This window comes from Anabrus simplex, chromosome 1 (genome assembly GCF_040414725.1).
Source record: "Anabrus simplex isolate iqAnaSimp1 chromosome 1, ASM4041472v1, whole genome shotgun sequence".
NCBI lineage: Eukaryota > Metazoa > Arthropoda > Insecta > Orthoptera > Tettigoniidae > Anabrus > Anabrus simplex.
This window is the reverse complement of record NC_090265.1, coordinates 1,635,842,141-1,635,867,799: the sequence shown is the minus strand read 5'-3', so window position 1 is coordinate 1,635,867,799 and position 25,659 is coordinate 1,635,842,141. Positions and strand designations below refer to the sequence as shown.

General features: G+C 41.3%; 1 protein-coding gene across 1 annotated transcript in view; it reads left to right on the top strand.

The window, feature by feature from the left end:
- The first annotated feature begins 8,292 nt into the window (after nt 1–8,292).
- LOC136858632 (myrosinase 1) overlaps nt 8,293–25,659 on the top strand; it is a 60,424-nt gene continuing 43,057 nt past the window's right edge. Inside the window, exons 1-4 of the mRNA XM_068225642.1 lie at nt 8,293–8,465; nt 15,883–16,016; nt 16,097–16,231; nt 18,564–18,686. Coding sequence (XP_068081743.1) covers nt 8,312–8,465; nt 15,883–16,016; nt 16,097–16,231; nt 18,564–18,686 — 546 coding nt within the window. The 5' untranslated portion in view covers nt 8,293–8,311. The remainder of the gene's footprint in view (nt 8,466–15,882; nt 16,017–16,096; nt 16,232–18,563; nt 18,687–25,659) is intronic.

Below are 25,659 nucleotides of genomic sequence, written 5' to 3'. Positions count from 1 at the left end.
TTGTGTCGAATATAATTCCCTTAAACTCCCTCTTCGTTCCAGATAACTGACAGTGATAACAATTTGGAGATTGTGTAGTGATGTGACTGTAACAATTTATGCTTCGTCTTTGCTGAAATTTGGTCAATGACAGGCTGTGATTACCTCGAGAATTTTTCGAGGCATTGAATCCATAAAACCCGCGACCACTTCCCGCGATCCTTCTTCTCTATGGCTACTGCACTGTCAGGACCAGTTGTTCCACAGCTCGGGATGGCTAAGGAGAGTTGTAATGTCACGCACATGTTCAATAATGCTTACATCCGGTGGCCTGGTGGGCACCTGTAATGTTACATTTCAAATTTCCCTGGAAATATGTCCATTGTGAGGCCGCCAATGTCTTATTGAAACTGTTCGTGTATATTGTTTTGCGTACGTTACCATACGCTAATAATAATAATATATAATAATAATAATTTATAATAATAATCAGGCTAGCTATCCGAGCTACCAGCAAGCGGAGAGCAGTTAAGAAGACAACCACCGTGTGGCGGTCCTGTTATCGTCCTTCACGGTGAGATCGTAGTTTTGTGTAGGCTGAAGATAGGTCATGGACGATTTACGCACTCTTCTCCTGAAGAGGGAAGACCCCCTCCCCAAGTGTGTTCTTCTGGTGCCGACTTCACCGTAGTCCGCACCCTCACAGAGTGCACCGATCTCTCCGGCCTACACTCTTATACTAGCCGATGACGCGACTACTGTTGATATCGTCATTCGCTTTGTGTGAGTTTGGATTATTAAAAAGTATGTAAATTGCAAGTGTTCCGTTAATCAGGAAACTCAAGTTCCTTTTAATTCCTTAGTGATTTTCTCGGCTAAATATAATGATTTTTTTGTTTTATTTTGTACTTCGTTTCGAAACTCCTTCGTTGAATACATAATTTTGTTTTATTATAAATTTATTTTCAATTTAATTTGTTCAGAGGGATGATTATCTAGTTCTATTTCCTCTTAAAACAAAAATAACGACCTCCACCACTTTTGCAACGTTCGCTACCAGGGGAAAATCATTGGATGGAGTATCCTGTTCACTTAGAGACGAGCAGTCATAGTGTTCTAAAGATCAACAACTGTGATTTAAATTTAATCAATAGCTCCCAAGATTAAAATGCCCCTTTACAACGAGATACGTTTAGTCACTATTAATAACGATGACACTCTGCCCCTCGTTGAACAAGAGGGATATTTCCCGATACTAAGCCAGCCTTATGCCAATGTCGTAAGATCAATAGAACACTTACTGCAAGGACACGGGTTCGTAAGCAAACTGAACTCAAATGTTTGTCACGTAATGTGGGTGCCACAGTTGTTAGAATTGGCATTGGACGTATTATCTGCGCACTTTTTATCCATAGATTTGTGTACTCGTTTGAGGAGTAAGGAGGGAGCAATTCCGGTTCCAGTAGTACTGCCAACTGAATGGAAATGAAATCAGAATTGAATCGATAATATGATCGATCGATATGAATTTTACTAAACCTTTGTTATCTTAAGCCAACAACTGTGTCACACACACATTATATAACATTATATAACATTTCTCGATGCGAATCTTATTCCTAGAGTGAATTATATAGTTTGGCTTTGCTGCGTAAATAACAACAGTACTAGTACGTAAAGGGTACGCCAGATGTCGCACAGCGATGCATAAGCGATTCATTGTTTGTGTTTCAAAGGTTGCCAGTACGAATCTCGAAGATTGCCGAGGTCAACCAATTCAGTACTAGGGTGTAAATCTATCCAGAAAAGGTGCGCAGATAATACTAGGAGTTGCCTCGGACAGCGATGGGCAACGCTCTCGCTCGTGGCTCAAGATTGACATCACCGATCTCGAGACTCTTGCGAGAAACTCGAGACTGATTCTCCTGTGCTGCAATCTGTGTGAATTCCCAGTAACTACGAGTGCAAACATGATAGTATACCATAAGCAGTTATTGCGTGAAATAACGTTCTCATATCGAAACGTGTGAGCAAATCAATTTTGTCAAAAGCCTGAAAAAGAACTGCATGTCCAACTGTGAACCTTTTAATACCATTAACGAAAGTGAAAACAGGATATCAGTATCTTAAACTGTTCACGACTTACTTGAGGTGGACATATTAGCTGAATAGCACTGCATCATTTGTGAATAACTGTATATAGTTATATAATCGCGATCACAAGAATTCTGGATGGAAAAGAAAAGAGTTAACGTTTGGGCGAAGATATTGGCCAACCCTGAAGATGAAGAAGTAACTAAGGCATCGTCACATGTGTTCGTCTTCCAGGAGGTGTGGCCTGCGACGTTGCGCATCCAGAGGTCACTCCCAACTTATTTTTTTTTTTTTTTCGGGAACTGATTAAGATGTTTCTATGGTTAAACTTTCTGGCTCTACTAGCTTTTCCTGATCAAGGAAAACAATTATTTAACTGTAATTTGAGATGAACTGCGCACGATGTAATCCCACCCCAATATATGTCATTCAATTGTTTGATCAGCGCTGACAATAACTTCATAGGAACGGTTTTCCAAACGCCCTTGCGTCTCTGATAATTATAATTACAATGTCAGGTTATTTTACTTTGGTTTTTGAGGAATAACATCCTTCAAAAGCTGGCGGGTACATACTTGCGTATTAATACACAAATCCTGATATCCACTGCTCTTGCACTTTCTTATTCCGTCGCTGAATATTGCTGCTAAACGTAGCTTAACAGTGCTCACACTGGACTATGGTTCATTCCACGTTGAAAAAACAGTATTGCTCTTATGACAACAGGGTTGCCATATCGAACGGCTCTGCACAACACAATCACGGGGAAACGGCGGCACATAAATCTGTGAAATTCAATATTTCACTTCAAGATAACAAGTGGAATAAACTAAGCTGCAAATTATTTGTATGAACTAAAGAGGACGGGGCGTTTACAGGGGCTATTTTTGGTTTATACAGAATCAGAGGTAAACTACGGCACATACAAAACCTCAGCATTGAGGTGTACTGTAAGGTAAATCGGCGGAGAAAATAGACAAATAATATTTTTTATGGGCTCGTAGGGTGACGGATGCATTTTCTTTTAATAAATTTCCCCAGATAGGCTGAGTGGCTCAGACTGTTGAGGCCTTCTGACCCCTACTTGTCAGGTTCGATCCTAACTCAGTCCGGTGGTATATGATGGTGCTCAAATACTTGAGCTTCGTGTCGGTAGATTTACTGGCACGTAATATAACTCCTGCGAGACTAAATTCCGGCACCTTGGCGTCTCCGAAATCCGTAAAAGTAGTTAATGGGACGTAAAGCAATTATTATTATTATTATTATTATTATTATTATTATTATTATTATTATTAAATTTTCCCAGGCAACGCAGGGTACTATTGTGCTGTCGTATCGCTTAACAAAAGAGAATAGTAAAAATTAAATGCGGCCTTACAGAAAACAGCGGTAATTAAAATGCGCTTAAGAACAGCTGAATAACAAAACCAAGCACAAACAAAACACAAGTATCAGTATAAGTTATGCTATGACTCATCGCTGCACACCACAGCATTAAAGTCCGACTCGTTGGCTGAATGGTCAGCGTACTGGCCTTCGGTTCAGAGGGTCCCGGGTTCGATTCCCGGCCGGGTCGGGGATTTTAATCTTCATTGGTTAATTCCAATGGCCCGGGGGCTGGGTGTTTTTGCTGTCCCCAACATCCCTGCAACTCACACACCACACACAACACTATCCTCCACCACAATAACACGCAGTTACCTACACATGGCAGATGCCGCCCACCCTCATCGGAGGGTCTGCCTTACAAGGGCTGCACTCGGCTAGAAATAGCCACACGAAATTAATTTACAGCATTAAAATCTTCACTAACAACTTCTGTGCAGAACGAAAATAATAGAACACACACAAATACTATGCAATATACAACCAAAGTAAATATCTGCCATTAGACAACAACTTTATGGTACTCATCGAATGAATGTTACTTCCTTGCGGCTGCAAGCTGAAGTCCTCTATCATTCTGAATCGGACGAAGATTCACTGCCAATAGGAATGATGAAGGGCTCCATTTCATCCTGGATCAAATCAGATTTTCACATGTCCGCTTCAATATCTTTCACGTGTTTCACGTAGTTCGCTCAGTTTTCAGTAGACACCTGTAGGAAACTTTAATCGATGAGTCTTTCGATCTCCCTGGTTTTGAACGTGGTGTTGTTCATGGCAACATAGTGCTTCACTTGCTCCCAAACAAGTTCAATAGGGTTCTGCTCACAATGGTATGGTGGTAAGCGAAGAACCGTGACACCACTTTCTCTTGCCATTTCATCGATTGTGTGGCGATCGTATTTCATCGCACAGTGTTTACGAGGGCCATCAAGTCTGTTTTCAGCATGTCCTCATCATACACTACACCACGTTTTCGAAGCCATAACCGCAGGTTCTCTTTTTTCCATGCCTTCGTAGGCAGAACTTCTTTCTTGCGGCTGTGATGGGAGGCATTGTCAAGAACAATGACAGTTTGGTGGCAGGTTCGGTAGTAGACGTTCTTTAAAATACTCCTCATAACAATCACCGTCCATTTCGTCGTGAGCATCTGCGGTATTCTTCTTGCACTGAAACACGTATTTGGCCCCTGGCACGAACCCATTCTCGTTACCGGCATGAACTAACGCGAACCGTGGACCACGACCTGTAGGTGACTTAAGACCGCAAAAGAGTCCTAAGAGAAAAGTATCCCGTGGAGTTGAAATCTTTCCATTCTTTCCCATCTGTGTGCCCTGTGTTAACCCTTGACTCATCAGTGTAAAAGATGTTCCTTACCTCGTCTCGATATTTCTTAACTATTGACAGATACTTGTGACGCCAAGATATAATGTCCTCTCTTTCCGTCAAACAAGCTGAATTCCCTTTCTTTTCGTACTGAAAACCCATGTCTCTCAACAAACGATACAAAGTTGTTCTTTTGAACTCGGGGAGGGATTTATCATTATTCAAAGACTGTAGGACTTGCTGCAAGGTTGGAGGTTGGTTTTTAAGGAAAAACTCTTGCACCTTACGTCTTGCACCACTGCGAACAAAATCATTGAACTTGACTGACCTGCTGTCTTTCCGTGGTGCTTTACGTTCTCTTGTTTTAATCGGAGAAGCCAAAGGTCCTATAGTGGCTGCTGATCGCACTTTATAAACAGTCCTCTCAGAAATGCCTGTTGCTTCAGCAGTTTCTTTAACCACCCAGCTGAGACTTTTATCTGGATTCTTTCGAGAAAGGTAATTAAGTACGTTAAGCACAGTTTGGTTTTGTTTCTTCCTAAGTATCTCTCCCTGCTTATTTTTGTGGACGTTCTCACCCATAACGCAAATAAATCACTATTAATGATCACTATTAATGTTAAAAGAAAGAAATTACACACATAGGCTTATTCCATAACTACTGTATTACTCCGTACAAGACAAGTACTCTCTGATTTACAGCCTAAAAACACACATGTAATAAAGAAACAATGTACGTGACTTCACTAGAGAAGTGAGCTGCCCGCGGTTTACAGATGCTTGTACCAAAGCGACATAGAAGGCAAATGAAGCAAGGCAACGAACCGATAGATCTTCCCGCCATTGTACTTCCTCCTTACGAATGTATTTATGAAAAATAAAATGTGATATAGTTATTTTAATATCTGATGGGCAAAAATGCTTCATCTTTTTAATCTACCTTTCATAATACATTACAAAGTACAGTATAATACCTCTTAATCACGAGGAATTATGGGTGTCTCAGAGGGGGTATGTTCACTCGTAGTAGGCCCGTAAGGGCAACACAGTTTTCTTAATGAGGAATGAGTCATAGTAGACACCCAGCTGAACCAAGCATTGCGTATCATTACAGGGTGCATCCGACCAATCAAAACACACTGGCTACCCACCTTAAGCCACATACCACCTCCATCCCTAAGATGATCAGTCACTGCTTAACTTATGGAAGAAAATATAAAACAATCCTCAACTCCCTATTCATTCTGACATAGCAGTTTCTCTAGCTAAACGACTGAAATCCGGACACACTTCTTGGCGTACAGCAATCAATCCACAGGCCACCTATTTTAATGTATCGGACGCCTGGAAAAAACAATGGAAAGCAATCCTCGTTGCCACATCATCACAAGTGCAAGTGCCCAGATGGATTTTTCCTTCCCACACGGCAGTGGTGGACGCTAAACCGAATTAGGACCGGCCAAGGTAGATGTGGAGCCACTCTCTGCAAATGGCGATGGAAGACATCACCGCAATGTGACTGTGAAGAAGAGGAGCAGACAGTGGATCACATTGCAATTGAGTGTCCTTTGCATGCATATAGAGACTCTATAGAGGACTTACACTGTGTCTCGAGTGAAGCTCCTTTCTTCGTATCAAATTTTGATATAGAACTTTGGTTGTAAACTTGAGATTGTTGTACATATTGTATATAATATTGTATTCATCATATGCTGAATAAATAAATAAATAAATAAATAAATAAATAAATAAATAAATAAATAAATAAATAAATAAATAAATAAATATTATTAGTAGTATATAACGGGGCCTATATTGATGAAAATAAGAGTCATTTTTCCTTACAGTGATTGAGCGCGATGCCATTTTATAATGAAGTCATAGCCGAGACCACTAACATTTCATCCAGACTTCGCACACAAGAATTATAAAGAAACTGAAGAATTTGACCCTCAATGAATTGACAAACACATTACTCTGATTCCTTGATTGAGTGTGGTTCCTCCCTTTATTTCCCCCTCCCTTCGTTGTCGAGCCAGTGGGACGTGTGGGCAGGCGGGGAACCAACTAACTTACCATCCACGCGTGTTTCGTTCATGCTAGATGTCCTCGTACTTCGTTTTCTTCACCTCCCATCACTCTTCAGATATGTGCATGTGTTAGCGCGTCTCATGGATGTGACCAATGAGAGAGATTGTATAAGCAGGTACTGGGTGGTTCTGAGGGCTGTAGTTATTTCTTCCCTGACGTCATTTCTGGGCCCGAGATACTAAAGATTTCGAGTGTACGCCTTCCTGGATACTAGAGGCGTGCATTATTCGAACTTGTAACGAGGCAAAGTGTGCCTTGTTGCATATGCAACCACCATTACGCATGAGTGGAACGTGTAATCCAATATGCCGGCGTTTGCTCCAATTCTTTCGACAGGGGTGATGGGCAATGCTCTCAGATCAATTACTTTCCTGTGCTGCTGTCTGTGCGACGTCCAAGTAACTACGAGTGTAAGCTTTGTCAAAAGCCTGGAAATATGCTGCATGTTCAACTATGAACCGCTTAATACCATTAAAGAAAGTTAAAACAGAATGTCAGAATCTTCAACTTTCCACGACTTACCTAAATTTCTTGTCGATATACCATTAGAAGTACGACGGATCATTTGATAATTGCAGGGACACCCGAACGTCCACGCATTGAAATTCATGTCGTACTTTCTAACCTTGTAACATTGATTCTATAGTACCTAGTGTACTCAGAGTTGCTAAACATATTGTAACCTTATTCACTAATGTTGAGAAATGTACCTATGCTTACAACTCATTACTATCGTAAATTTCGGTTTAGATAATAGGCTGCTGTAACACCTACAAATATCTTGTTTAGATACGCTTTTCTCATGATCTAATTATATTTTAATTTTACTTCGCTAGTTCATTTAATTCAGCCATAGGCTACATATCGCTCCTAGCCCCTTCCTGTCCCTCGTTGGCTGAATGGTCAGCGTACTGGCCTTCGGTTCAGAGGGTACCGGGTTCGATTCCGGGCCGGTCGGGGACTTTAACCTTAGTTGGTTAATTCCAATGGCATGGGGGCTGGGTGTGTTTGGCGTATTCAGCACTAGAAATCATCCTAGGTAGGGCTCTCATCTTCACAGACATGCAGGTCGCCTAATAGGCCGTCTACGAGAAAAAGACCTGCACCAGGCCTCCCCGGAGGCCATACGCCATTATTATTATTACCGCATTAATTCTTTTTCGTCTGCTTTAGATTTTGATATATTAATTAAAATGGACGTATGCGCAGATATTTCTTAAGACAGAGTTCACATAACCTATTGCTTAGGCGCCTTATTTCTTATCGTAAGTCCTTATATCGATAAATATGTATTTACATCAATGACTTTCTGACTTGACGTGTCTAATTTTTGTTTACCACACACCAAGTGGTACTTGACACTCAACGAGCCACAGGCTCATTATCTGTTATATAATAGAAGATTCACAGAGGTAGAGTAATCATTTTCAAGATGAAATGCACTGTGAGCACTGGGCTGCTACTTCTCGGCGTCCTAGCCGTCGGAGCTGTACAGGGCGCCAGTTTTAACAACACGTTCCCAGATGGGTTTCTCTTCGGGACAGCCAGTGCCGCCTACCAAGTAGAAGGCGCATGGAACGAGGACGGTAAGCTTTAGTTTGGGTAGAGTTTAAGATACTAGCAACACCAACAAGGTAATATTTACCCTTCGGTGCGTGAATCTAAATTCGAAACTCCACAAGCACATGTGGTAATTAATAAATTAAAAGAACCACTTTCCTCTGATTCAAAGTCCAAGTAAAACGGGAGATTCCTTCGTCGCAATCAGGATAGCAAGAGTCACGTAAATGTGCAGGTCCTAAGATTACTTTTATTTTGATAACCTTCTGTTTTATTTTTTATTTTTTTTGTTTTGCTTTACGTCGCACCAACACAGATAGGTCTTATGGCGACGATGGGACAGAAAAGGGCTAGGAGTGAGAAGGAAGCGGCCGTGGCCTTAATTAAGGTACAGCCCCAGCATTTGCCTGGTGTGAAAATGGGAAACCACGGAAAACCATCTTCAGGTCTGCCCACAGTGGGGTTCGAACCCACTATCTCACGAATACTGGATACTGGCCGCACTTAAGCGACTGCAGCTATTGAGATCGGTGATAATCCTCTGTATGGTTCAGTTGTACCCATATCAAAATGTTGCTTAGGGGAAGATAAAAGTAGAAAATGTTTAAAAAATGATATTTTAAAATATCTGTATACAAGAAGTCCACGCTTTGATAATGTATTTCCTTAAAGTTCATACCTGAAATATAGTTATTAGTGGGTTAGTCAATCTACGGAACTTCAAGAACTTGCACGGGCTGCGCTCCTATAGGTCTTGGAGTGTGACGATAGCGCTGGTGTTGCGAAAAATGGTGTCTTCTTGTCATGGTGACGTTGATTATGTTCACATATTTATGGTGCTAAACGGAGTGTTTATTTCTCATTGTCGCTTGGTGCCTTTCTCTGGCAAATTTTGTTTTGAACTCGTTTTGTGTTGCGTTTTTTTAAAATCATTTTGTGTGCGTATTTGTATTGTCGTGCCGGCCCCGTGGTGTAGGGGTAGCTTGCCTGCCTCTTACCCGGAAGCCCCGAGTTAGATTCTCGGCCAGGTCAGGGTTTTTTACCTTTACCTGAGGGCTGGTTCGAGGTCCACTCAGCCTATGTGATTAGAATTGAGGAGCTTTCTGACGGTGAGATAGCGGCCCCGGTAAAGAAAGCCAAGAATAACGGCCGAGAGGATTCGTCGTGATGACCACACGACACCTCGCAATCTGCAGGCCTTCGGACTGAGCAGCGGTCGCTTGGTAGGCCAAGGCCCTTCAAGGGCTGTAGTGCCATGGGGTTTGGTTTGGTATTTGTATTGTCAGTCTGCGTCAAAAGTTTAATTTCATCGTGTGCAATTTTTGTTTGAGCTAACTTGCCTACTATTAGTTTGTTCATTGTCATTAACTGAAGACTACTTTTAGGTTAACACACAATAAAGGAGAGTATAAATGATCCACCTTATATCAATACAAATTATATTGTAAATACAAGATTACAACATTTTAATTAGGGACCGGTTTCGATGTCTTTGGACACCAGCATCAGCCACAATAGGTTAAATGAACAAAGATATATATCTTACAATACAAAATATAAGTCCGCCTCTGTGGTGTAGTGGTTAGCGTGATTAGCTGCCACCCCCGGAGGCCCGGGTTCGATTCCCGGCTCTGCCACGAAATTTGAAAAGTGGTATGAGGGCTGGAACGGGGTCCACTCAGCCTCGGGATGTCAACTGAGTAGAGGTGGGTTCGATTCCTACCTCAGCCATCCTGGAAGTGGTTTTCCGTGGTTTCCCACTTCTCCTCCAGGCGAATGCCGGGATGGTACCTAACGTAAGGCCACGGCCGCTTCCTTCCCTCTTCCTTGCCTATCCCTTCCAATCTTCCCATCCCTCCACAAGGCCCCTGTTCAGCATAGCAGGTGAGGCCGCCTGGGCGAGGTACTGGTCATTTTCCCCAGTTGTATCCCCGACCAAGAGTCTGAAGCTCCAGGACACTGCCCTTGAGGCGGTAGAGGTGGGATCCCTCGCTGTGTCCGAGGGAAAAGCCGACCCTGGAGGGTAAACAGATGATGATGATGATGATGACAAAATATAAACCATTAGTAATAAAATAACATAAAATGGGAGAAATATACAATATGATGGTGCTTAAGAATCATTTTATGAAATTTACAAGTTAGACACTTGATAGTCCAACAATAAAATGGGAGTGAAAAAATACTAACAAATGGTTTAAAAAATCTTTGCCACTGTGTAATGCCTAAAAGTTTTGAGTATGGCATAAATAAACAACAGAATTAATGTTAAATGTTGACATCTAAAAGCTGACGTAAGTCGTTATTCCTCTGTAGATAATACGTAACTTGGTAGTGTCCTGTATCCCCAGTATTCATGAGGTAAACATTAAGTTATAAGGTAGTTAAGCAAGTGGATCGTGTTTACAGTATTGGCAGATGTATTTGTTGTGAAACCAGAAAGTTCTCGATCCAATGCGGGACCTTAGGTGTAAGAAAGACAATTTTTGAATTAAAAATAGTTGATGGAAAAGAGGGCATTATATTAAAATAATTTTAAGGTACAGGACTCACCTTGATCTGCCTGTTTGTACGGAGAACGGAGAAGAACTGAAGGCTGGAGCTTACATGGAGCATAGCACAGTGTTAAGGGAGGGAGAGGGGTGGATTAGGAGGGAGAGGGAGAGGGGCGACTAATTACTAATGGTTTATATTTTGTATTGTGAGATATATATCTTTGTTCATTTAATCTATTATGGACGATGATGATGTCCAAAGACATCGAAACCGGTCCCTAATTAAAATGTTGTAATCTTGTATTAACAATATAATTTGCATTGATATAAGGTGGATCATTTATACTCTCCTTTATTTTGTGTTAATCTCCTTTCAATTCGGATCAAATATGAAGTTTTTAATATTAGATACTTTTAGGTTAGTTTAGTTTACAATAGGATAGGACTGTGTGAGTTTTAACCTCTGGATTTAATGTGAATAAGACCTCACACTGAGAGAAGTGGAAGACCTCATTGCCAAATACCTCAATAATGTAACAGCTGAGGTTTGGGGGAAGGGGTAAGCCATTTCCAACAAACAATCACTCAGGCGCGAGAACCAGAGGGGATCATAGACACAGCGGTAGATGATATCGCTTGGTGATTCCACGATTTCCACTTCCAGTGAGGAGAAGAGAGGCAGTGGCGTGGACTAGGCAATAACCGAACTCCTCTCCAGCGATTAGCATCGGTGGCCAGATGGGCAAATAACTGTTTGTTTACATTGGGGGGCCGTGTTCAGTCGTTTTCTTAGCATTGTAATAGCGATTGTAATTGAGCTACGAAATGGTTATTTTGATTGTTTTTATAATGCTTTGTGTTTGCCTGTTCTTCATTAAATTTTCCCGTCGTGATTTTGTGGTTTATATCTACGAGACCTGTTGTTCGTAGGTAGCTTTGGAGGAAAGGCTATGCGAAATATTTGAACATATATGTGAGTTTTTTATTCTCGCTTTAAACTTAAAAGTACAGGGCGAGTTGGCCGTGTGGTTAGGGGCGCGCAGCCGTGAGCTTACATCCGGGAGATAGTGGGTTCGAGCCCCACTGTAGGCAGCCCCGAAGACGGTTTTCCGTGGTTTCCCATTTTCACACCAGGCAAATGCTGCGGCTGTACCTAATTAAGGCCACGGACGCTTCTTTCCCACTCCTAGGCCTTTCCTATCCCATCGTCGTCATAAGACCTATCTGTGTTGGAGCGACGTAAAACTGTTAAAAAATAAAAGTATTTGTATGTGATCATGTGGGCTCTAAAATATGAAAATGTAATAAATAATTAAAGAATGAATAAAATTATGACAACGAGATTCCGTGAGGGGTGTGGCACTGTCTACGCTTGGCAACATTGTTTGGTGGTGTTTGTTTATGTTCTGTAGTTCAGCGTTTTGCCAGACAACTGTCAGACTTGAACTCTGGAAAAAATGACCACATGTTCATTTTTCAGTAGAATTTTGTCATATTCGAGATAGCTGAAACATTTGCTTAATAGACGTGCTTCGATACATGCCATAAATATCAGTTGCCGTTTATTAGTGCCCAGTGTTCAGTATGCTTCTGGATACTGGAAGAATGAGGTACGATGAAGTAAAATAAAAGGAATTGGAGAACTGCATCAGACCAGTGAGAGGATTGATAATTAAAAAAAAAATCATAACATTATTTATTGTTAGTGAAAAAATGAAAATCTACAGTCTGTTTACAGTCATTCGACCGGATCAGGAATGAAATGAATGAAGCCCCATCTAGCGGCGAGGATAGGAATTGTGCCGGCTGCCGAAGCCTGTCGCACTCCTCTGGGGCAATGATTGATGGCTGACAGATGAAATGAAATGATATTAGAGAGTGTCGCTGGAACGAAATATGACAGGGAAAACTGCAGTACCCGGAGAAAAATCTGTCCCGCCTCCGCTTTGTCTAGCACAAATCTCACATGGAATGACCGGGATTTGAACTACGGAATCCAGCGGTGAGAGGCCGGGGCGCTGGCCGCCGGAGCCACGGAGATATTGGCCTACTAACATCCACGTTATTTGAGCTGTCTTCTCTGGGCTTTGATCGTTGCCAGTGCACCTTCTTTCGTTGCCGGTGTTCATCTTTTCTATCCTCTGTCCACGTCTTTCCCGCCTTCAACTTTGGCTTTTCTTGAAAACCCTGGCGGTCCTTTAGTTATTATTATTATTATTATTATTATTATTATTATTATTATTATTATTATTATTATTATTATTATTAATCTGTTTACCTTCCAGGGTCGGTTTTTCCCTCGGACTCAGCGAGGGATCCCACCTCTACCGCCTCAAGGGCAGTGTTCCGGAGTTTCAGACTTTGGGTCGGGGTATACAACTGGGCAGAATGACCAGTACCTCGCCCAGGCGGCCTCACCTGATATGCTGAACAGGGGCCTTGTGGAGGGATGGGAAGATTGGATGGGACAGGCAAGGAAGAGGGAAGGAAGCGGCCGTGGCCTTAAGTGAGGTACCATCCCGGCATTTGCCTGGAGGAAAAGTGGGAAACCACGGAAAACCACTTCCAGGATGGTTGAGGTAGGAATCGAACCCACCTCTACTCAGTTGACCTACCGAGGCTGAGTCGAACTCCGTTCAAGCCCTCATACCACTTTTCAAATTTCGTGGCAGAGCCGGGAATCGAATCCGGACCTCCAGGGGTGGCAGCTAATCACGCTAACCACTACACCACAGAGGCGGACATAATAATAATAATAATAATAATAATTCTTATTCTTATTCTTATTATTATTATTATTATTATTATTATTATTATTAATTTGTTACGTCCAACTAAGGAGCACGTTTGAAATGATTTAGCACAATAATTCACGTTTTCTTTCCAGTACCTCTTCATTCTTTCACTGAGTGCCTTACTACGTTCTTCTGCCCATCCCGTATATTTCTCTTCAGTTTTTGTCGACGCAAGTATGGTAAAGAAGCTGCCGTAGCCTTCATTAAAGTACATCCCCAATATTTTTCCGGTGTCAAAATGGGAAACCACGGAAAACCATGTTCAGAGCTGCCGCCGGTAGGATTTGAACCCACCATCTCCCGAATGCCGGCTCATAACTACGTGACCCTAACGACACGACCAACTTACTCGGTCAGTTTTTAATAATTTAATGATATGGGGTGTGTGGTGTCAACTATAGTAAATTGCGAAAATGACACGAGGAAGGAGTAGAAGAATAAGAAGAAGGAGAAGAAGAGTATGAGGTGTGGAATTAATCGGGGTCACGAACCTAGTTGCAAATTGAAGATGGCGTAGGTTCTCAATTAATTCGCAGAGGCTTGGGGATTGAACACTGAAAAACATAAGTCTGTCTAATAATAATAATAATTATTATTATTATTATTATTATTATTATTATTATTATTATTATTATTATTATTATTATTATTATTATTATATTATTAATATTAATTAATATATTAATTATTATATAATTATATATAATTATTATTATAATTATTATAATTATTATAATAATAATAATTATTATAATAATAATTATGATAATTATAATATTATTATTATTATTATTATTATTATTATTATTATTATTATTATTATTATTATTATTATTATTATTATTATTATTATTATTGTTATTGTTAGAAATCATTCAGTCCTCGAAAACCAACAATGCATTGGGGGAAGACTCAATAGTATCCGAACTATGGAAGCAGGCTGGTGACAGGGCAGTCAAAAATTTGACGGAGATCCTCCAAAACACCTGAGAGACTGACTCGACTTCTGCCTTGCTTTAATAGGACGAATTGAAGCAAATATCCGTTTATAGGAAGGGGAGTTAGGGATTGGAATAACTTACCAAGCGAGATGTTGTTTCGCTACGCTTTTCTTAAATGATTCAATGCTTGGACATTTATTGAACAACTCCCTTGGTAAGTTATTTCAAACCCTAACTCCCCTTCCTGTAAACGAATATTTGCTCCAATTTGTCCTCTTGAATTCCGGCTTTATCTTCATATTCTGATCTTTCCTACTTTTAAAGACACCACTCAAACCTCTTCATCTACTGATGTCATTCCACGCCACCTCTCCACTGACAGCTCGGAACATACCACTTAGTAGAGCAGTTCGTCTCCTTTCTCCCAAGTCTTCCCAGCCCAACCCTTGCAACATTTTTGTAACGCTACTCTTTTGTCGGAAATCACCCAGAACAAATCGAGCTGCTTTTCTTTGGATTGTTTCCGTTTCTTGAATCAAGTAGTCTGGTGAGGGTCCCATACACTGTAACCATACCCTATTTGGGGTCTTACCAGAGACTTATATTCCGTCTCCTTTACATCCTTACTACAACCCCTAAATACCCTCATAACGATGTACAGAGATCCCCAAAAGCAACTTTCACCCCATCAATACAGTAATTAAAACTGGGAAGACTTTTCCTATCTCCGAACTCGTCCAGGCAAGGTCAAATTTCCAGCATATCTTGCCAGCACTTGTGAAATTCTAATTAAAGTGGTGTGTTTCCGTGGAAGTGTATAAGTTTCTCTTGGAGGAAACTCCAAACCAATATCGACCGTAATTCAACCTCAGTAATCTGGATGGAAAGCCAAACGCTTATCCATTGCGGAAATACCCCCCCCCCCAACGCCCGCCCTCAATTAGCGTTAGTTTTCACTTCAGAGGCTGATTGGATCCTCAAATAGCGCCACGTAATGTTAGTTGCGGGCCAATTGACCGTGTTTGGAACTGTACCTCCTTAAAAGGACTATTGGGCTTTTTTGACTTCTTGCTGCCGTGAGGCTCCTTGTTATTTTCGAAAAATTCAATAATTCGAGGAGGATAAATAAACAGATTTACAAAGTCACAAAAATGGTGGTGTTAGCGGTAATAAAGAGACTCTTTATAATAAGCACGCACGGGTTTGTTTCAGGTAAAGGAGAGAGTATATGGGACCATATGCTCCATGTTCATCCAGATTTTGTTGTAGACGGGCAAAATGGAGACGTGGCCGATGACTCGTACCACCGTTACAAAGAAGATATCGCTATACTCAAGGAGTTAGGGGTACGTAACATATTGATCGGCCTCCAGAAATGCTCACCATACTCTCTCAGAATATCATCTGATGTATACCTTTGTTACAGGCGAACTTCTACAGGTTCTCCATCTCGTGGCCACGTATCATGCCAACAGGAGAGGCGAACAACATCAACCAAGCAGGAATAGATTACTACAACAAACTGATTGACGAGCTGGTGGATAACGGGATACAGCCAATGGTGAGTAGATTGTCTAGAGCTACCAGTGCTGCTGAATACAGTGCTCTAGTAGGTTTATTATTGGGATGCACCCAATGAGAACAGTACTGTAGAAGATTTATTGACAGAAAACAGCATTCAGGGAGGTGTTTCGTTGGACTACGGTCAATTGTGAGTGAGTTATCTTGAGCTATCAGTGTTGTTGAATACCCTATTCTGTCAGATTTATTGTAGAGATATATACAATGGTGATCGAGTTATCTCGAACTACTAATATTGTTAAAAGAGTATTCTAGGAGAACTATTGTTGGAATACAACCAATGGTGAGTGACATACTTTCAGCTACCATCGATATTTTCCGATATTATGAGCTCTACTATCGATAGTAATCGATAGTTTTCAAAAAGTTGAACGAATCACATCATTATGCATGAAAATAGGACCTTCACTGAACACAATCCACACAAAAATTCAGTAGAAATTGCAACTATTTCATGCTATGTAATTTCTGAAATTCAAATCGGAATCACTCATAGATCTGTTTAGTGGCACGTCCGAGACATTCTCGAGCTGCACGCGCTTGCCCATAACTTGACCGCCCGAGAAATTTTCGTTCAGCTGCAGAGTTCATTTGCGATAGCCCGACATTTTCTCGGGTATAGTAATATCTTTGGAAAAATGTTTTACAGCCTTCTGAACGGATGGCAGAAGAGTTTTCAGTTGCATTCGTGAAGCCTTTGGCCTAAAATTTGCCTTTCCGGGAGATAGTAGGCTCGAATCCCACTATCGGCAGCCCTGAAGATGGTTTTCCGTGGTTTCCCATTTTCACACCAGGAAAATGCTGGGGCTGTACCTTAATTAAGGCCACGGCCGCTTCCTTCCAACTCCTAGGCCTTTCCCATCCCATCGTCGCCATAAGACCTATCTGTGTCGGTGCGACGTAAAGCCCCTAGCAAAAAAAAAATTGCCTTATCTTCTCTCGCCTATAAGTTGTACAATCTCTGACTCACCAGCTGACAAGGTAAGCAGAAATGGCGAGGGCGAAAAGGAAGAAATGTTTGTCTGATGACAAAATAAGGGACTCGCCTACATCAAAGATGAACCTCTAAATGATACTGGTAATTCATTTCTAATGAATGTGAGGAAAATATTTTGTCGGAAACAATGGTGATGGTAGATGTAGCACATACATTCGTGTGGAAAAAATATAATCCTGTAAATACTGAACAATCTAATATAATTCCATTTGCGGATATTCTGGTGTAGAGGTTCTATTACAGTATTCCACACTCATTGCACTTAGCTAACTTCTCATCCTCACTACGCCTAAACCACTTCCAAACGTCAGGTATCTTCCTTCTGGGCATCTATATATGAAGTTCAAAATGTTAAACCAGGCTCATAAGAATAACCAGGTTTGCTCTGCTGTAAAACTTCCATTGCCTACTTTGGGTCCCTTTCCGATCAACGGGTCACGTATGTCTTACCTTTGTTTCCAGTTGGTCTATGGAGCCATCTGTGTTACTTTCTCTTGGACTGCCGAAAGTAGTCTCAGAATATAAATGCGATCCTTTCAATATTACCAAATATAGACCGAAAATACATCGAGTGGAGTTTCCAGTGGGATACACGGTTGCTTTTCAATAAATCCTGTTCAGTTTATCAGTCACCTCGATGAAGCCTTTACGGTGAACTCTGGACCCCAAGAATAATTATTGGTAAATCATGATCTCTTCTAGGAACACAATAGTAATTTATTATAACAGATTCCACCTTTTCAATACACAATTGTTGCACTATAGGTTATATTACAACATATTAGTTAAAATGGTACCGGTTTCGACACGTATACAGTGTCATCATCAGCCATAGGTAAAACTAAGCAAGTAAATAGGTTTGCATATAGCAACAAAGTACACAGGTTAAATAAAATTCGTAAATTGTCATGTTTAAAATAGTTCATATAAAATGTCCACAGATATCTACACGTTGACGGCGTATTAGTCTTATACATTATCTGGAGTGTTTACTGTGGAATTTATACTTTGATATGATAAAAACTTTTGCGAACACATTAAAATCTTGTTCATAATACTGTATTGAGAAATAGTCCGGTCACTGCTGGTTATATAGTCTTCTTAATTTGAAGTGTTTGCTGTTGGTATTAAAATGTACATGTAGGTTCTATTATATTGTGTAGGACTAAGGTTCCTCGGTTCAATCAGGACGTAAGACCTTGCTGCAGCGTGCCGGAAAGCTTATAGTGTGGAGAGGAGTTGACGACTTTAGACTCTTCTAGGAAGGTAGCATTATATACAGCAGGACTAATGATAATAATTAATTTCTCCACAGGTCTCCATGTATCACTGGGATCTCCCTCAGTGGCTCCAGGATCTTGGAGGATGGACCAACCCCATCATTACCGACTACTTCGAGGACTACGCTAGGGTCCTGTACGAGAACTTCGGTGATCGAGTGAGTGCTCTTTGGTTCTTGTATTTACTATACATGTAGGCTATATCATTGTTATTCAGATAGTAGTAAGGAGGGTAGTCTTATAAGCACAGGAGGTCCAGTGGTAGCCAGTTATGTTCCCTTTAAGGGAATTAAAATATTCGATTCGTAATCTTCGGATTAGGATCACTGAAACGATGTCTGCATGGGTTACGTATTTTCACAATTAACAACAAAATCATTTCAAGTAAAGGAAGAAATCAAAAAAGAAATTAAGGTATTTGCTTTACGTCGCACCCACACAAATACGTCTTATGGCGACGATGGGATAGGAAAGTCCTATGGGAAGGAAGCGGCCGTGGCCTTAAGTTAAGCACCGTCCCGGCATTTGCCTGGAGAATAAGTGGTAATCCACGGAAAAACACTTCGAGGATGGGGTGAGCTGGGAATCGAACCCCTCTACTCAGTTGACCTCCCGAGGCTGAGTGGACCCCGTTCCAGTCCTCGTACCATGTTTCACATTTCGTGGCACAGTCGGGAATGAAACCCAGGCGTCTGAGGGTGGTAGCTAATCACATTAACCACTACAACACAGAGGCGGAATACTTTACTTCATACTGTGTTAAATTTACTTTTTAATTTAATTTCATTATAAATAATTTTCATTTATAGCGACGCAAATTGACGATGTTTGATAACTGCATTGGCGTTTTCTTGTTTTGTTGCCCCTGTCTCCCTGTGAAAGATATTAGAGGTGTGTACATGGAGTTACGTTGTAATAAAGCTTAACAAGCCGCGAAACTGTCCACTAAGCTACCAGAGTCCTAAACAAGGTCTTAGATTAACGAAGGCAATACAACTTTATGATATACTGTGATATGTGCGGTATTTATCTGTTGGAAATGGATTAACCGATACATTAGCCAGTATTGTACCGAGCGAGTTGGCCGTGCGGTTAGGCGCGCGCAGCTCTGTGCTTGCATTCGGGAGATGGTGGGTTCGAACCCAACTGTCGACAGCCCTTAAGATAGTTTTCCGTGATTTACCATGTTCACGCCAGGCAAATGCTAGGACTGTACCTTGATTAAAACCACGGTCGCGTCCTCCCCACTCACCTTTCCTATCCATTCGTCGCTGTAAGACCTATCTGTGTCGGTGCGATGTAAAGCAAATTGCAGCCAGTATTGTGTTGGCTACAGATTACTGCGAATATTACGAATGCAGAGACCCGATTGCTTGTGTAGATGGATATGGATCTACAGTGCTGCAGTCAGGCGAAGAAACACTTCAACAAGGTTAAGTTTTGTGTCGTCGGACTGAGTGGCTCAGACGGTTAAGGCGCTGTCCTTCTGACCCCAACGTGGCATGTTCGATCCTGGCTCAGTCCGGTGGTGTTTGAAGGTGCTCAAATACGTCAGCCTCGTGTCGGTAGATTTACTGGCACGTAAAAGAACTCCCGCGGGACTACATTCCGGCACCTCGGCGTCTCCGAAGACCGAAAAAGTAGTTAGTGGGACGTAAAGCCAATAACATTATTATTATTATTATTAAGTTTTGTGTTCCTTGTTTCATGATCTCTCTGACTATCCGTGCTTGCATTACTGCGAAGCTGTTATCAGACGTGAAGTGGCAGTCAGAATTGAAAGATCAAAGGCAGATAACTCAGAAAATCATCCTGCATACGGACAAATTCATCAAAATCGAAGGCTCAAGTCAGGGAAAAATTTCCTTCATTCTACAAAAAGCCTTACGGTACTGCCCAGAAATATCAGAGTAGCATCAAGGAAAAGTTAAAGATATTGAAGACTGGATTTCCTGAAAACATACGTACATATTCACTATAGACTGTTATGCCTTTAAGGGTTCAGTCTGCAAGACTCAGTGAGTTTACTAAACCCCTCCACAATCCTCTAGTTTTGACCAGCTCTGTGGCCTCATTTAGTTCCATACGTCTTATCTTTAAACTAGCAAATGTACCCGTGCTTCGCTACGGTTTTTTACTCAATATACGGATTTCTAAATAAAATACTTTACACGCCGTAATTGAGATTTCATTAAATGTATTAAAGTGCAGACCTCCACTTCGATATTCACTCCTTCTAAACGGTACATCATATTAACAAACGGTTTGCGTTATTAAACGCCCCTTTTAACCTTCTACGTGTTTGGTTCTGAAAACGTTTCTCATTTCTCCCATATTTATGGATTAAATTGAGTTCGTAACTTCGGATAGGGTGAAAATTGAATACATTTTTAACACTTTACATTACTCTTTGCACACTTATGTATAAGCTAGAATCATGAATTTGGTCCACATATGGCCCCCAATCGTGCCAATATGCGCACGAAACTTGATGACTCTATCTTTCGTATAAATGTATCAAACAATGAAATATTCGTGTAAAAATCACCATATTTACGAACAATCCAGAAATACAGCCAAATCTAACTTATAAGGGAGAGAGATACGACAGAAAGTCGTAGTACCAAAGTTGTAGATTACTCCAAGTTGAACGGAGATTGTGCCATCCGTTTATGTATACGTCTTACCGTTTAGCCAACAAATAGCTAAAAAATAATATCTGCACAGTCATTAAAACTGCCTCACCATTTCGATATTTTTGGGGGTAAAATGTGAGAAATGTGACATCTTGCAATGTTTCCGTCGGTTAAGGCTAAAAGCTATAATTTCGCCAAATTTCAAATTTCTAGCTCGCCTGGCAGATAGTGCCGCCATCTTGATTTGGGGGAAGGTGGATAAAAATTAGGAAATTCACGATTATTTTAAGCCCACGAAACATATAGGTTGTCGGTATGGATAACTTATGTGACTGCGTTGTTATGCTGAGCCCAAACTTTGAAGCCCCCTAGCGTGCCCACTTCGGGGAATTTTGATAATTTTCTATTTTTCTAGGGATGCTGGAGTCATTAGCTTTTCCGGTACCAAATTTGAAATTTCTGAGGTTTCTGGAAGTGCCTCATTAATTCACGTCTATTTTCTTTTTTATACGTTTATACAGGGTGTTAGGTGTATACGTGCAGGTATTTTGCTAGTCGGTAAAGAAAAGTACATCTCACAACACATACTATGTACGTTTTACCTTGTCTTATTAGTTTCCCTATAAATGAGCCAAATATTTCAGGAGTTAATGTGTTTTCAATTGCCGTAGTAGGAAACTCTGGTTATGTCATACTGTCCTCGTGTCGTTGAGTCAAGTGTTCAACTACACTAGCAGAGTATAGGAGTTGTTGAACCTGTTTGCTATCGCAGGCAAACGCATGTTGTTGTACTCCTCCCCTTGTCGCTGGGGAAGAGAGGTGACAATCCACGTGTGAGACGAGGTTATGCTGTACTCGTAAACCGGTCTAGTTTTCGTAATAATAATAATAATAATAATAATAATAATAATAATAATAATAATAATAATAATAATAATAGGTTTTACGTCCCACTAACTACTTTTCGATTTTCGGGACACCGAGGCGCCAGGATGTTGTCTCACATGACGTCTTTTACATGCTACTAAATCTACTGATGCGAGGCTGACATATTTGAGCACCTTCAAATATCACCGGGCAGAGCCGGATCGAACCTGCCAAGTTGCGATCAGAAGACCAGCGCTCTACCGTCCAACTAATCAACGTGGCATTAGAGCATCCGTTTCACCATATTTAAGACATTATATACACGTTGAGACCCATAGTTATAAACGTTGATGAGTGTTTTCTAGGCAGAGCATTAATAATATTACGAGTTGTCAATTATTATTCTTCCTATTATTATTATTATTATTATTATTATTATTATTATTGTTATTATTATTATTACACATGCCTTCGCTCCATTGATTTATTCCAAAATGCATTCTTGTTTTTATTTTAAATGTAATATCTTTGAAGCTCAAGACAATTTTAAATCTACGTATACCAATCAGATGAAGAAATGATTTTACGCAGCTGTTATGTAAGCAATCCGAGTGACGTTATACTCAGCAGTAGTGCGTGAACAAGTGAATGCGACATTGGATGTGGGCTCCACGCTACCTGCCCCACTGTCACTGTTGGCTGCCTGTCCCGCAGTCGTGGGTTAACATCACTCTAGCCAATTGATTACATAACGGAAACGTTTACATGTGCCGAATTAGCTGATATTCACCTCGTTTACGGATAGCTGGAGAAACTGCACATGCGGCGAGGAAGCTGTACAGACGAAGATTTCCAAACTGCCGTATTTCCGATAGCCGAACGTTCGCCGCTGTATACCCAAGGCTTCGAGCTTCATTCTCGGATTGAGTGCCATGGATCGAATCGCGATCCCTTGGATCTTCGGCGGAAAGAAGGATTTAAAAGAAAACTTGGCAAGACAAGTAGGTATATCTAACTAGACTGCTCATCGTACATTTCGTGAAAAGCTGTTGTACCCACAGCACTACCACAACAAAGTTCAGCATCTCACTGAGCAAGTAGTCGCATGGTGTGGGTCACGTAGTTATCAGCCTGCATTCGGGAGACAGTGGATTCGAACCCCACTGTCGGCAGCCCTGAACATGGTTTTCCGTGGTTTACCATTTTCACACCAGGTAAATGATGGGGCTCTATCTTAATTACGGTCACGGTTGTTTTTTCCCATTCCTTTCCTATCCCATCGTCGCAGTAAGACGATGGTATAGGCAACTGTAAAAAAGTTGAGCATCTCCAAGAAGCTGATTAGCTACCAAGAGCTGAATTCTGTACCTGGTTCTGGTAATAATGTGAACGTAATGCAGACGTTCCGCACAGTGAGTTGGTTACAGTTGAGGCATCCTTTACCAGGGAGTGGGATGTAATTATTTTTCACAATGCCCTTACGTGAGCAGAAGAAGACCCTCAATGCCATTCACCAAGGTCATTTCCAGCACAGGTTTTCTAAAAATATTAAGGCTGAAAGTTCGGGAGATCTGCTTCTTGGACCATTAGAGCCGCCTGCACGACTGACTTGCAGTTTTCTCTGCCAGAGCCTCTGGATGACGTGCCACTACAGATACGTAAGCGGCTGTGGCTCATGCACGATGGGGCACCTCCACACCTCAGTATGTATGCTCGTCGATCACTAGAACGCCGTTTCCCCAATCGGTGGGTTTGTCGGTATAGTCCCGTCAGCTGCCAATCGAGGTCATCCGAGTTCAGTCCACTAGATTTTTATTTCTGGACGCACCTCAAAGACTTGGTATACCAAGTGGAAATGCCGATGAATTTACTACAAGACGACGTATTGGGGATGCCATCATAACTGTGAGAGCTGACATGGAGGTGGGTGAGGGATTTATGCTGTCACCACATGGAAGTCGGTCGTCGAGTTAACGGACGACATTTCCAGCACCTCCTATGAAAGAACAGAACGGTGATTTTGAAGTACATGTGCCAGTAATTTCGGAGTCGTGTTCAGAGTTATGATATTTTTTGCTATTTCTTTTACGTTGCACCGAGACAAATAGGTCCTTTGGCGACGATGCGACAGGAAAGGCCTAGGAATTGGAAGGAAGCAGCCGTGGCCTTAATTAAGGTACAGCCCCAGCATTTGCCTGGTGCGAAAATGGGAAACCACGGAAAACCATCTTCAGGACTGCCGACAGTGGGGTTCGAACCCACTATCTCCCGGATGCGAGCTCACAGTTGCGCGCTTCTAACCGCACGGCCAACTCGCCCGGTAGAGTTATGATCAACAATTCGGATAATAATTTTGACAGTTCACTATTTCCTTTTTCGTGTATTCTGACAAAGTAAAAGCTACAAAGTTCGAGTGTGATGGATAGCTTTTATTTTAATAATAATAATAGTAATAATAATAATAATAATACAATCATAACGTTATTTGCTTACGTCCCACTACTTGTTACGGTTCTCGGAGACTTCGAGGTGCCGGAATCTTTCCCACATATATTTTTTAAGTCTACTGATAGGAATCTGACGTATTTGAGAAGGTTATAATGCCACCAGACTGAGCTAGGATTAAGCCTGCCAAGTAAGGGCCAGGATGCCTATACTTTAACAGTCTGAGCCACTCAGCCCGTAAACTTGAATTTTGATGTGGTTAATAAGAACTGCAAACGCAGCAATAAGTTAATGATTTTTATTCTACCATTAATCATGTTATTTTCGTTAAGAAGGATGAACTGTAGGTACGTTAATTTATGTAGTTTAATAACATGTACATTATCCGTTTGAAACAAAACGTTCGATGTGCTTTAATAATTCACTTTCAATACTACCTATTTGGATATCTTATCCCATGTATTATTTCCTTCACGCAACGAACGTTGTTTACGTATACAAGAGCATGATTTTGCCTTGTTCATTCTCCATTTATGCAATACAAAACGGGATATTAGCATACTTCATGTCCTGGAGTACCTATCCTAACTCTACTCTCGATATTATAATACCACACAATCTTACAGGCCCCGTACAGACACAAATGATCAGACCATTTCCACACTCACTATAGCATGGGACTGATAACCACAAATATCCCAATCCCCTAAAGGACCTAACAGCAACAGAACCCACATTAACACCAGCTATTCTATACATCTCCATTAACCGAGATCGATGACCAAGGGCATCTGAAGGTCTTGAAAATGAAAATCCACAGCCTGTTTCCATTCATTCGACCGGGTCAGAAATGGAATGATTGAAGCCCCATATAGCTGCGAGGATAAAAATGTGCCGACTGCCGAAACCTGTCGCACTCCTCTTGGGCAATGACCTGCACCTGGCGATCCGAAATTGTCCTTGGGAACTCCCAGCACTAGACGTCATACGCCATTTGATTTCATTAATGGCTGACAGATGAAATAAAATGTTAATGAAGAGTGTTGCTGGAATGAAAGATAACAGGGAAAATCGGAGTACCCAGAGGAAGCTGTACCGCCTCCGCTTTGTCCAGCACAAATCTCACATGGAGTGACCGGAATTTGAACCGAGGTATCCAGCGGAGAGAGGCCGACGCGTTGCC